This window comes from Mycteria americana, chromosome 7 (assembly GCF_035582795.1).
Source record: "Mycteria americana isolate JAX WOST 10 ecotype Jacksonville Zoo and Gardens chromosome 7, USCA_MyAme_1.0, whole genome shotgun sequence".
Classification (NCBI taxonomy): domain Eukaryota; kingdom Metazoa; phylum Chordata; class Aves; order Ciconiiformes; family Ciconiidae; genus Mycteria; species Mycteria americana.
This window is the reverse complement of record NC_134371.1, coordinates 28,714,597-28,728,642: the sequence shown is the minus strand read 5'-3', so window position 1 is coordinate 28,728,642 and position 14,046 is coordinate 28,714,597. Positions and strand designations below refer to the sequence as shown.

Here is a 14,046-nt window from a genome sequence, read left to right as displayed (position 1 = left end):
AGTCCTATTCCGTTCAGCTGTTCCTTGTATGAAACACACTTTATCCTTTTGGTCATCTTTTTCCATACTTTATCTTGTTTTATTCAATCCTTTTTGAGATGGCAGACCTGAATTGCATACAATATTCTGGTAGGCACACCATATATTTATTCAGTGGCATAACAGAACAACAACATAGCATAATTTCTTCCCTAGTATTCCATTCCATTAGCCAGAAATATTAGCCACCCAAACCTCCAGGTTTTTTCTGCAAATTACAAGCATTTTAGAAAATTGAACCAGATGATCTCTGCCTAGCCATGTAAATACTATACATATGGTGATTTATCTCCATGTCACCTCAATGCCTCCCAAGTATATAAAATAGAAACAACCATAATAAATCTTTCTTTCCTCCCCAGCAGCCTGTAGGAGATTCATTTATTGTGTGGCCGTTTAAATGTGTAACCAAGCACACATCTCTGGCAAGATCTGCACTTCTGTACATTCAGAATAAAAGATGAAAGATTTTCAGAGAAGTGAGGTTTTCCACTCAAGTCCAATAAGGTTTCTACTCTAACCATGCACCAGTGAAAGCTCTCACACTAGCTGATCTAGTCCATTATTAAAAGTCAAGACTTTTGGAGGGCTTGCCTCCCTTGGGTGCACAGAGCACTATGGTGAGGTTCTCATGGCAGATGAGCTGCTCCATTTCTTCCAGATCCTGGTTCCTGTGTAGGTATCAAGCCTGAAACAACCCCCCTTATTCACATACAGACTAGAACACATTTGAAGCCCTGTCTCAAGTGTGATAGGACATATTACAGCAAAACTCATTCCCTCCCTGTTCTTCATCCTGTTGGGAGCCTATATTAGGCTTAAACTCAGGATTCCAGGCCTTAATTTCTTTGCATATTTGCCCCTCCAGCACTAATTCAAGTATCTTCACACTGTAGAGAAGTACTGTGTGATGTAGGGGTAGGCCTAACAGATGCTCACAAAGTAAACTGCAGAGCCATGTATAGAAACCTGCAGATCCATCCTCTCAACTCCTCCTTTCTCAGATCTGCTACTTACCCTTCAGCCTACCACTGCCTCCACAACACTCCTGGCCTTTGATCTCATTTGGAGCGTTGCTAACTGTGCACTGCAGTCTCTTGCTGAGGCACAGGCACATGACACACATGGGAACGGCTGACTCCACAAGTGCCTTTCCCACTCTCCAGGAACAAAGTGACATTACCTTTTTAATCTCTGCCTTTGACTCAGTATGGTGTTCTTCCATTGACTGCAGCTCTTTCATATTCTCATCCAGCTCTTCACTCAGCTGTACACACCTTGCATTTGAAGACACCAGGCTGGGTGCCAAATATAAAACTACAGATTAGAATACCCTAAGAAGGAGGACATTGTCAGAGAAACTTTGATCTTCCAAGCAGTCTCCTATGTCTGTCATAACAGAAACCAGACTCTTAACCTAGAAGTTCCTTACCAATCCTTTGGTTTTGTTTACCAAAATAATGTCAAAAGAGATGAGGAAGTTGATCTAACAGATAATAGCTGTTTCTTGTTTGTTTCTTTACCATTCTAAGATTACAAACTTCCCAGGCAAACATTAGTCTCAAAACCACAAACTCAGAGAGGAAGACTTGTTTATAATTCTTATTTCACAGTAAGGTCTAGATCTGGTTCTTACCAGCTGACTTACAAAGATTCTGTAACCTATTACCAATGAAGGTGCTAAGCCTAAGCAAGCTAAAACACTGAAAACGCCCACAGTGTGCGGTGAAAAGCAGCCAACCAATTAGCAAAACAGTCTCACTATTAAACTGCAAAATGAATAGCATTTGATTTCTTCAGCCCTTTGATATTTAAAATAAGCCTACAAAATCAGTGGGACCGGTTAACTTGATGAATACAGTATATTAGGTATTATATTATTATCCAAGTTTCATTGCACATCCAGGGGAAGCAAGCAGTCTGTTACCTGTTCTCAAGATGAGTCACTTCTGACTGTAAGTGCTGTTCCTTCTTCTGGGCAACATCCAGCTGCAGCAGTATATGCTCCAGCTCCAGCCCTGGAGAACACAATTGTTTCTCTTGCAAGCGTTCCTCCAAGGCCCTACGCAGAAACATGAAGTTTAATCCCAGCACAGAAACGTCACCTCTGAGTACACTAATATGGGGAACGTAACCACCATTTTCTTGGAATTCTCTGAAAAATACACAAAACCCAATACTAGGTGACACCTGTGTGCACTGTGAACCAGCAAACATACCAGCAAACATACCAGCTGGATGACAGACCCCTATTTGAGTTCAGGCTGATTTAAGACTACATCCTATTTTGATGTTGGCCTCCTTGATCCAGACAGTCTCCCTGCCATTAGCAGACAGCCAGCTTGCAAGAAAAGGCGTGGCTGTTAGGTAACATATGCCAAAACCTTTTGACATGGCCATCAGAACCCTATAGCTTTTGCATGTTGCCAGTGCAGAAGGGAAAGGCCAAGATGATTTTGTCACATATGTAGTTACTTCACCAAGACCCTAATCTGACATCATTAAATCGGTGAGAACTTTCACCTACATTAATAAGCACAGTATCAAATCCTGAAAGGCCTCCAGCACTTGACTGAAAATGCCTGGGGAAAAAAGAGCTGAAAAGCTCAAAAGCCCTGTGGTGCCTCCAGAAACCTAGCTGAGTAGAAAGGTGGTTCCTTCCACACTCTTCACTGAGTTCAAAAGCAATGCAATTTGGCAAATGCTGCAAGGAAGCACAGCACTTGTGAGAAACTACAGCACACCATTCAATGTGTCAACCAATACAGATCCAGCTGTATGAAAATCAGAATCACAGAATCGTATAGGTTGGAAAAGACCTTTAAGATCATCGAGTCCAACTGTAAACCTAACGCTACCAAGACCACCAGTATACCATGTCCCTAAGCACCACATCTACACGTCTTTTAAATACCTCCAGGGATGGTGACTCAACCACTTCCCTGGGCAGCCTGTTCCAATGCTTGACAACACTTTCAGTGAAGTAAAATTTCCTAATATCCAGTCTAAACATCCCCTGGCACAACTTGAGGCCATTTCCTCTTGTCCTATCACTTGTTACCTGGGAGAAGAGACCAACACCCACCTCTCTACAACCTCCTTTCAGGTAGTTGTAGAGAGCGATAAGGTCTCCCCTCAGCCTCCACTTCTCCAGGCTAAACAACCCCAGTTCCCTCAGATGCTCCTCATAAGACTTCTGCTCTAGACCCTTCACCAGCTTCGTTGCCCTTCTCTGGACACGCTCCAGCACCTCAATGTCTCTCTTGTAGTGAGGGGCCCAAAACTGAACACAGTATTCCAGGTGCGGCCTCACCAGTGCCGAGTACAGGGGCACAATCACTTCCCTAGTCCTGCTGGCCACACTATTTCTGATAGAAGCCAGGATGCTATTGGCTTTCTTGGCCACCTGGGCACACTGCTGGCTCATATTCAGGCGGCTGTCAACCAACACCCCCAGGTCCTTTTCCACCGGGCAGTTTTCCAGCCACTCTTCCCCAAGCCTGTAGCGTTGCATGGGGTTGCTGTGGCCCAAGTGCAGGACCTTGCACTTAGCCTTGTTAAACCTCATACAATTGACCTCGGCCCCTTGATCCAGCCTGTCCAGGTCCCTCTGCAGAGCCTTCCTACCCTCAAGCAGATCAACACTCCTGCCCAACTTGGTGTCATCTGCAAACTTACTGAGGGTGCACTCGATCCCTTCATCCAGGTCATTGATAAAGATATTAAACAGAACTGGCCCCAGCACAGAGCCCTGGGGAACACCGCTTGTGACTGGCCGCCAAACTCCATTCACCACCACTCTTTGGGCCCGGCCAATGCTTCTACCATCCTCAGCGGAAGAACCTGGAATATAGATCTGGATTCAAGAGCATAAGTACCAGTGAGGCACAGATGTTACCTGATGAGGAATTCTTTTGTGCGAAGAGTTTCAGTCACCCTGGCCAGCTCTTTCTGTAACTGTTCCTGGTGCAGCTTGGAGCTGTCAATGAAATCTTCCTGAGACTGCAAGGTGGCTCTAAGTTCCATCTTCTCATCCTGTAGCACCTGCACAGGAGAGAAAAGGAATGACTGTTGCAAGATGGACCAAATGAGTTTGTTGTAGGGCGATGAGAGGTTGATCAGATTTTTAAGGAACCCTTGGAAATACTGCAGAGCACCACGTGGGTACCAAGCCAGCTTTGAGGCCAATCAGGAAATTTACAAAGGCTCTAGAAAGAGATAGGAGCTCTGGGATGAAGAGCCTTCCTGCTACTTCTCACAAGCACTGCTTTATGTTCAGTTTCCTAACAATTCCTCCACTGACCTCTAACATTTTCTTGGATTGCCTTAATTCTTCTTGAACTCTTTGCTGATCTTCCAGAATGATCCGATTGTTTTCGGTCAGGTCGTCCACTCTCATGTTAAGCCTCTCCACCTCCAACTCATTGGCACAGATAGCATCATTGGCCCTCTCCAGCTTGCTGGTTAAGTGCTGGATTTCCGATCGGCTAGCCAGCTCCACTGACTCCAGAATCTGCTTCCGATTGGCAAGCTGAGTCTGCTAAGAGCAATCAGTTTGCATTAAAGCTAAATTATAAAAAACACAGTGTATCAAAACTACCTTCAAAACAACTACAGATTTCTTTGTCTAACAAGAAGTGTCACGTTCTCAAAGTAAGCAACGCCACCTTTCAGGAAATTAGGGAAAGTATTGTTCCAGGGTTACACGATGAGTAAAACTTCTGAAGACAAACAGAATAAAAAACAAATGAGGGGGCCCTCTGATTCCAAAAGGGGTTCAAAGAGAATCTGGGAAAAGAGGATCTCAAATCACTCAAGTTGTCTGAGCATGAACTGCCTAAGAAAAAAGCTGCTTTCTATTTTTTGCTTGTTAATCTAAGGCTAGACCAGGAGAAATGGCAGCACGTAAGAAGGTTTGCAAATACCATACACAAGCTAGAGATTACCCAAACATTAATTCCACACCAGGACAGAAAGCAGCTCTTGGTGCACAATGAAAAAAACCACAACCACCAAACAGATCAAAAACCGAACTGGGTGTAACAGTCAATTATGTTTTGCTTTATGCAGTAAATATCTGGTTCCAACAGCTTGCGAGAATGCTCACTTTGAATGTTTCATTGTTTTAATGGCAGACAAAGAAAATTATAAGGAATATATGACTAGCAAACAATACATGCTCCATTATTTATAGGCACAATACTTTATTTCATAGCATTTCTTTCCACATAGCTAGCTGGTGAAATTTAACAAGCCAGCTCTCATATAAGCTTCTAAGAATATTCACTTGATATACTCCCTTTTTGTATAGGACCTTATAATCTTTAAAAGCTGAAACAAAATATTTGAGTAGTCCTTTAGTCCCAATTTCTAAGAGTAGCAATTCCTGCCAGCTTCAGAATCACCACATGCCTTGATTTATTGCCTGACACATAATGCCTCATAACTGAGAAAACTATAGGAACTGTGCATTTGGAAGACTATGGTATAATTTTGATTACAGTCTTTTCATTATTTGAATAGTCATGACAGAAAAGGTAATCAGGAGGGGCAAGAGTTTAAAGTACAGCCTTTCTCCACCCAAGAAACCAGAGTGCCAGACTACCTGAATGTTTATTTCTGCATTAAGAGAACATTTAAGCTATCTTTTATTTCCAGCCACAGAACATGCAGGACAGCACAGAATTCCAAGTTTCACCTGTTGACTTTAAAGGTTGCAGGTATTACAGGAAGGTGCTCATAACTGGGTAAGAATGCCAGGCTTCCCTAAGCTGCACTGAAAGATATGAGGGGAAGCCAGCTGAAAGAAGAGAAAGGGGAAGTACTCCATGGTCACAGATCTCAGCTTGACCTTGTGCCAGAAAAACAACCAAGCATACAAAATGCATAGAAACATCCAAGGCAAAAAATTAGCACTTTCATGCTGGGCTTTTCAAAGAAATTGAGGATTCAGGCAGTTTGTTCACAGTACCTATGCACCTAAGTCATCTATACCGCCTAGGAAAAATCTCCCCAAATTCTTGGTTTTCTGTTGCACAGTAAGAAGAGTTCCTCTTCGCTCCAGTATACCAGCCTGCACTCCAAGGACACATCTGTTCTCAGACAATTGAGCTATCAATGATACAAAGACAGGAGAGCAGCAAGACCTTCTGCTCAACGACTCTCTCTGCATTTGTAGATCTAGTGTCAGCCTCTCACAAAGCCCCTGTCAGAGCCAGCTTCAATCCTGTCATCACAAGCTTCCTCCTTGCAGGAGCTTCCACTCAAGAGCAACTCAGGAGCCCATTAAGTGGAAAGCCCCCAGCAAGAGCTTCTTATCAGTGTCTGGTGTGATTGTGTCAGTGTGACTTCACAGCTGTGCTCTAGGTCAATTCATCTCACTCTGCTGCAGCACCACTAACTCACCGAACGATTAGCTTTTCAGGAACAGCAGCCCCACTACTTGTTGCCCTTAAGAGATTTAAAAAAAAAAAAAGGGGGGGGGGGGGAGGGCTGAAAACTGCTGTTACTTCAGCACTTTGCAGAAGTATCTGTCATAAGGGAAGACTATTTTCCAACATCATCCTCTGAGCTGGACCTACAAGGTACATATTTAGCTACTGGCAGGTACACAGCTTTGAACTAGACGACATGATGTAACAGCTATTTTAAAGTGTCATATGCTGTGGTCTCTGTCTCCTAGGGAAAGTTTCATCCTACTATCTTCTCTACTAATTGGAGGGGTGGCAGGGAGAGCTGCACAAGGTTTATCTAACCTCTGTTGACAGACTCCAGATCTTTTTTCCATGCAGCACTTATACAAGTAAGCCTTATTCCACTGGGACATTAAAAGTCATTTCAATGGCAACCTAAACTGGATTCAAGCCTGAGAGATTTCATTAGTCTCTCCCTCTCCCCCCCTCCCTCCTCTCCCACCTGCTGCCACAAACAAAACAAAAACTTTCAGCACATATTAATTGTACCTGAATGAGCTCAGATTGCTCAGCCAAAGCCTTCCTCTGTGCTTCCAGCGATGCCACCTGCTGCTGGTAAAGCAAGCGCTGCTTCTCCCAGTCAAGTGATTTTTGACGAAACTCCTGCAAGGACAGCAGGGGTGGCTTGGAGCAGTATGTCCATGCAGTTGACAAGAAGGCCCCCTTCTAGTTCATATCCATGTTTGCTTTCTCTCTCCACCATATCCTCATGCACCTTTCCCCACAGCAGGGAAACCATTAGCCAGTCATTTGATGCACCAACTCAGCAGTACAAAACCCCTCACATACTGTGCTTGCTGTATTTCTTTCCCTCCTGAGTTAAAACGTCAGTGTCAATTATTGCTGTTTACAAATGTTAAGTGCTAACAGATTCATGGCTAGTTTCATGGATTTGCTGTCAGAGGTTTAACAATTCAGACTGGCTTCAGCTTCCAAAACATGCTGCTATTGAAATCACTAAGATGGCAAGTATGAACTACAGAATTTTAATGCTAATCTCCGCTCCAGAAACTGGGCACTACATCAGTCAGATGTGTTTGTTAGCCACATCTTCAGGGTACAGTAGAAGAAAATTGAGTGCAAAGATTAAAAGATGAGATAGGGTTGAGAAGAAGTTTGACATGTAGCTCCCTCCTCCTCAAAGAAGTGAGATGACAACCTCACCACACTGGAATTCATTCCATTCACATAATTAATTACCCTTTCAGCACCTTCTTCCTTTTATTTAGTCTAAGAATAAGAACAGCGGCATAGTTCATCCTGTGTACTCAGAGGCCCCAACGCAGGAAATTGCTTCTATTACACAAGCAGTTGAGAAGAGCTACACTTGGAGAGTAGATGGAGAGTACTTTTTAAGCATGATTCATAGTGTACTTCCTAGTTGACTATTCTTTCATCAGTGAAGCCCAGAAAGTCAGTTAACACATACAAACTCTGACTAGCATTGGCTTTTTCACTAGATACCTCCAGCTTCCTGGTCAGTCGGCTCATTTCAAACTGGTCCTCCCCTTGTCTCTTGTTAGCTTCTCCTCTAGCTTCTCTTAGTTGTTTCTTCTGCAGCTTCTCATAGCTCCTCCTCAGCCTGGACAACTGCAAGGAATTCAGTGAAAGAAACAACTTTGTTCAAGGCCCCACGGCAAGAATTAAACAGCACTTTGAAAGAAGGTACACAAAATGGCTTCACACAAACAATTCCCCTAATCAAGGCCACACAGCTTGCACGTGAAGACTTCTATTTGTATAATGAGCCTATTATACCAACAGGATTGCAAAATATGCCAAGTTGTGTAAGAGTAGTATGATGCCACTGAAGTCGTGACATCAGCAGCTCTAATTAGACCTCTGTCTTACCACTATTAAAACATGACTAAAATATTGATAAGATGGAAGTTTACATGTAGCTGTTAATGCAGCAAGAGCATGGTACCTCTCTCTCTACAGGTGGCTCCCAGCCACAGTAATAGCAGGCAGTACCTGTGGTTGATTTCCTCATACAGAGGGGCACATCACACCACACACAGGGTGGGGTTAGTTCTACACAGGGGTACAGTTTCTTATGTGATTAAAATACAGTTGTGAAGCTCAGGTGGGAACTGGAACTCTTCCGCTTAGTGGGAGAAGGAAGATTTGAGAATTGCCATTATGCATAATATCAACACTACTTCATCTGTCATTTTCTGCTTAGATACACTATGTATTTCACAATGAGTGGAGAATGCCAACAGAAAAATATCACTCCTACGCCTACTGCTAGAATGCTAAAGTCGTATCAGAAGCAGGAATGAGGAAAAAACTCTTGACATTTAAATGACCCTCTGTGCAAATAATCACTTGCAACTTGCACGGAATTTTCCATTTGATGAGCTCCACCCAACTCAACTATTAAATAAAAAGGTTTCCAAATCGCCACGTGAATTAGAGAAGTCATCACTCCCATTTTACTGATGGAGAAAGCTCATGGATTAACAGAAGGACCATGAGAAGAAAAAACATCCGAATCAAGACCTCATGCACTAGTCACAAAAGGTTCTCCAGAGCCCTGAGTCAGCAAAGTACGTAGGCATGTTAAATGGGAATGGACAGACATACAGGCTTAGAGTTAATATAGGAACATCTTTTGCCAAACACATCAGGAGATTACAGGTTTATTCCTTCAACAATATCAGTGAGTTAGACACTGTACCTGTAATTTTACTGGTAAGGGTGGTAAACCGAGACAGAAAGAATTTCCCCAAACAGTACTAAGAACAGAAGACTGAGGAATATTGGAGCTTAATGTCATCTACATTAATACTGTGTGGGTAAAATATCAACACATTGCAATTTTGGCCACACACACACTGTATTTTAGCCTTAGCAATTTAGGCAGATCTGCCAATGCACCTCAGCTTTTCTTTGCAGCTTATCCACAATTCCAGTGGGAACATCTAGTGAATGAAGACTGTTAGTCATACTGAATAGTAAGGTGTTTTAAATGAGGACAGATGCCTTCTGTCGTCAAAGCAGAGACTATCAAATTAATTTAACTTACAGTGAGCTTGAACTAGGCCCAACCCTCCAGAGAAAACAGGTCAATGCTCTACTAGCTGTTCAGGCCATTTAACTCACTGCTACTGACAAGCAAGTGGAGACAGGCAAATACTTAAGGCATAAACATGGAATGCTGTTATACCATCTGCAGGACATTCCACACGTACCACCCTGCAGTGAATAAGAAGCTTTTTGAGATGAAATCTCTGAAATTATTTTCAAAAAATATTTTCTAAGTATACTTAGTTTTTATTATGTGTATTAAGACTAATATGCCTCGAGAGAACAAAATCCTTACCAACAAAATCAGAGTCAATGGAGGCAAAAAGAATGAGACTACATACCATTCTCATCTCTTGATCTCATACGACCAAGGCCAGTTACACCACCACCCTTTTTTAATTTCACAAAATGCTGAAGGAGCAAACTGCTGCCACCTGTACCCATGGCAACTTCAGAACAAGCACTATGGTGAACACAGGACATTTTTGCAGTAAACTTATGCAGATGTCTAACACATGAAAATTGCACCAATACATTTACTACACATTTCTACTCCCAACCGTTTTCTGTTCGTCACCAAGTTCCTCTGAAGCGCAAAAAACATGAAGCATAAAAATAAAACTTTGTCTACGCTCAATGCTCTTTTTTGTAAGAACATAAACATTAAAAGAATGGGAAGTTTTAAAACCATGGCATTTAAACAAAAGCAATGATGCAAAGTATTTCACCTATCAGATTATATATCAACCGGGAACTAAAAATCAATCTTCTCTTTTTGCAACTCACCTCCTCTTGAAATTTCTTCAGCTGTTGTTCATATTCTCTAACCATGTCCTGTTTAGCTTTTTCCATGTCTTCTACTTGGTGACGCAACATGCCAACCTGAACGAAGAGTTAAAAAGCAAATCAATACGACAACAGAAGTAGACTTTATTGTCAGTAGGTACTGGGATTAGTTTTCATTTCATAAATACACATTATAGTAGGAGCGGTAAATGACTATTAACAGATCCTAATTCTGTTAACAACTGCACATTTCAATGGGGTCACTCACTACGAATCAGACCAAGTCTATGCCTAAATCTTTGACAGGCTGGGGCCAGAACTGTTTCTATTCTGGCCTCTTGTTTTGATCCAGTTTCTGGCTTTCATTTTTTGGGATGAAACCGACAGTTTTGGCTTGTGTCAAAAGGCTATTTTTATCTGGCATTTTGATCAAATTCTTCATAAACATGCATTATGATTTCAACCTATCTACCAAGAGAAAAGATGGCCATGTCATTATCTTACTACACTCAGGTAAAGCAGAGATTCCAAATAATACATAGAGATGAGGGGGGCAAAGAAAGAAATGGAGCTTTGAAACTCATGGGGAAGACTTGTCTTACATCGATTCAAATACTCCTCGGACTCATTTTTGGCTTTTTTTTTTTTTTCCTCCCATCTTTTTCCTATCCACAACCCAAAGCAGCCACCTTTCTAACTGCAGGTCCAAAGGAGCCAACAAAGTAAAATTAAACGAAATCATCACAGAAAATTCATATGAGTAAACCAAAAGGATGAATATACTCCAGTAGTGACTTTAACCATAGTTTACAGTTCAGTTTTGAAATCAATGTTTGCTTTTGGTGGTAAGAAATATTTCAAAAGTGTCTTGAAAAAACACAATTGATAATAACAATGCTAACTTGTAGGAAAAAAATGACAATTCTTGCAAACGAAAATCCTGTAGCATGACTCCAGATTTAGTAACTCTGTAACAAAGACATTACTTCCAAAACTTGCCATGTGGACCAGTAGAAGCACCTGATCATATTAACAGAAACTACAGAGTTCTTAACCCACTTCTCTTTATTTTACTAGATTCCACATCAAGTTACTAAAAGCTACAGCAGTACTTGGGTAATTTTGAGGATGTAATAGCTGTAGTATAGTTGTACAGGCATTCAAAAAACCCAACTGCTTGTGCAGTTATCAGCTGGCTTTTGACCCAAGAAGTCAAAGCAACTTCCACAGAGAGCTGCCAAAACACAACTTGTAGCGAAGAGTCTGCCGAAAGATAGGACACAGCAGCTATAAACATAAGGACAAATTTTAAATGCTTTCAGAAAAAGTCAGTGAGGCTAGATCTTAAGAGATAGCCACCCAGACTCCTGCTGGTTTCCTCTGATCCAAGAAAAGATACATCAATTCATTTGCACAAGAGAAAGTTAATGGCCCACATCCTATGCAGAAACTTCACTTACTGATACTTCTCCACGAATACAGAAATTTGGTGCACTTCCCCCACACCTTTAATTAAAGGCTACTAAACCTGAGCTGCATAAAATAGCTCTTGGAGAATCTCCCAGCAATATCTTGGTGTAGTTTATACCACTAAAGGTTCTTTCTACCAATGACTGCATGTTGCTGGGCTGTCGATTACTGTTGTATCCAGATTCAGCATCTCTGGGTTCTCTCACTCTGACAATTCAGTCTGTGGACTTCCACCAACCCTTAGGGAGTTGATCACTTGACTTTGATTGAATTATGAATCAGACACCTTGTTCCAACAGGCTCCTTCGTAAATTCTATTCCTGACTTCCCATTATGAGACAGGCTCCTGTTTTGCTTAGCACAGCTATTTGCTAAGTTAACCCCTTGTTTTGGCTTAGCATTTAAACATTAAAAAAAAAAAAAACAACACAGATGAAACAATACCCGAAACACATGTCCATGCAAAGTCAAACTCTGGAATTCAGGTTCAGTCTTTATATTGTATTTGTAACATGTAAAACACACAGGTCGACACCAATCATGAAACTATGAACCTGAAGCGGTACCTCCTTATATTTTTCCTGTAGAGCAGCCCTAGCAGAGGAAAGTTCCTGCTCTCGAACACTCAGGCAAGCTTCCAAAGCCTGTGTCTGTCCTTCCCATTCAGATTTCTTGTGAGCCACCATAATGTCGATCTGCTTCATCAGCTCCTGCAGCTCAGCCTCACAGGAAGTCAAGAACCCACCACTGGAAGGGAAAAAGCTTGAAGTTACAAAGCAGGCACCACCCAACACAGGTCCAGTGTCCCATACCAATGAAGTCAGCAAAACAACCTGATTTGCACCAAGAGACCAACTCTGCACATGCGGTGCTTTGAACTCTATGCAAATTAGCTATCAGGGAAATATACTTAATACTTACACGCTCATCCCATTCTCTAATGCAATATCCCACAAGTGGTATGTTCATATCACTGGGCAGAGATCTAAACTTGGCAATGACCAATGAAGAATACTTGTGAAATCCCAGTGAGAACAAATGACCTACACACTTTAAATGTAGAGGGGTTGTCTTCTATACAGAGAACCATTACAAGCACCTATAAACACTTATCCCTTTGTCTCGGTACTATGCATTATCTAAATAAACCGGAACATGTTTTATCCATATTTTGTATTTGCCTTAATTGCTCTCCAGGCAGAGGTATTTTATACCAAGTTTCAGTCACCAGAGAAATCTTACAGCCAAGCTATCAGCTCCTGAAAACAGAAGTTTATCACAAATGCAGACAAACCCCGAAGTAGAGGGGGTTGGATGACAACATGATAATGAAGAATAAAACATTCACAATCCATTGGGGAGAGTATGCTCCCTAGCGATGCTGCAATTTCTAATTTGGTGCAGTAAATTATTGAAGCCAATTCAACTAACTCCTCTAAAACTTCAGAAGCTGCTAAGCCAGGGACAATATTAAGGCTTGCAAGATACAGCCCTAGAGGGTGGTGAACTCCATGATGATCTTTACCCCTTTAATTTGCCTGTCAAACAGGAAGCACTGAAAAGAAATGGAAATCAATAGGCTAAGGGATTGAAATTTCTCTGTTCCCCCAGAGCATATGCACACTTCACAACTTGGCAGTTTTTCTATAGGGAAAGAAATACTCCTTAAAGGAGCCAAAATCAGTTAAATTTTAAGCTCACCCTATCCTGCAAGTTAACTAAAAATTAGCAGCTATTATGCAGAGCAAGAACATTTCCTTCACAGCATCTGCTAATGTAAAGCTAAGTCTAAACTTGATTTCTGCAACCAGTTCTCTGTAGAAGATAACGGTATCAGTAAACTTGCATCACATTCTCAAAGATGACTATGAAAATGGCATCAGTGACTTTTGCTTCATGCTTGTTTAACACATTAAGCACTTTTTTCCCCATTATTGGCACTACAGTCTCTCTCGGGGATCCAAAAGTCTAGATACTTTCACCTAAGACAGAGCATTAAGGATTCTTCAGAGATGAATGGGACTCTGCAGTTTCAACACGAGCAGGAAATAATCAGATGTTTTCAATAAAAACAGACAACAAAGTCATGTCACATTAACCTTGCAAGGCTGTTACAAAAAAAAATATTTATTTACACGTTTACTTACTACTGCTCCTGATATTAGACAGTAAGAAGGGTTTACACAACAACAAAAAAAGAGGTAAGGTTTTCAGGAAGATGTAAAACTAAATTTCTAACAATTAA

General features: G+C 41.6%; 1 protein-coding gene across 9 annotated transcripts in view; it reads right to left on the bottom strand.

Moving 5' to 3' along the window:
- CEP63 (centrosomal protein 63) overlaps positions 1–14,046 on the bottom strand; it is a 44,454-nt gene that overhangs the window by 7,565 nt on the left and 22,843 nt on the right. For 7 of the 9 annotated variants that reach the window (XM_075507616.1, XM_075507615.1, XM_075507618.1 and 4 more), the window contains 8 exons: positions 12,368–12,548; positions 10,332–10,427; positions 7,977–8,102; positions 7,002–7,115; positions 4,343–4,579; positions 3,938–4,083; positions 1,967–2,101; positions 1,223–1,337 (listed from right to left, as the gene is read on the bottom strand). In XM_075507616.1, coding sequence (XP_075363731.1) covers positions 1,223–1,337; positions 1,967–2,101; positions 3,938–4,083; positions 4,343–4,579; positions 7,002–7,115; positions 7,977–8,102; positions 10,332–10,427; positions 12,368–12,548 — 1,150 coding nt within the window. The remainder of the gene's footprint in view (positions 1–1,222; positions 1,338–1,966; positions 2,102–3,937; positions 4,084–4,342; positions 4,580–7,001; positions 7,116–7,976; positions 8,103–10,331; positions 10,428–12,367; positions 12,549–14,046) is intronic. The other 2 variants (XM_075507619.1, XM_075507620.1) reach the window with 2 other exon arrangements.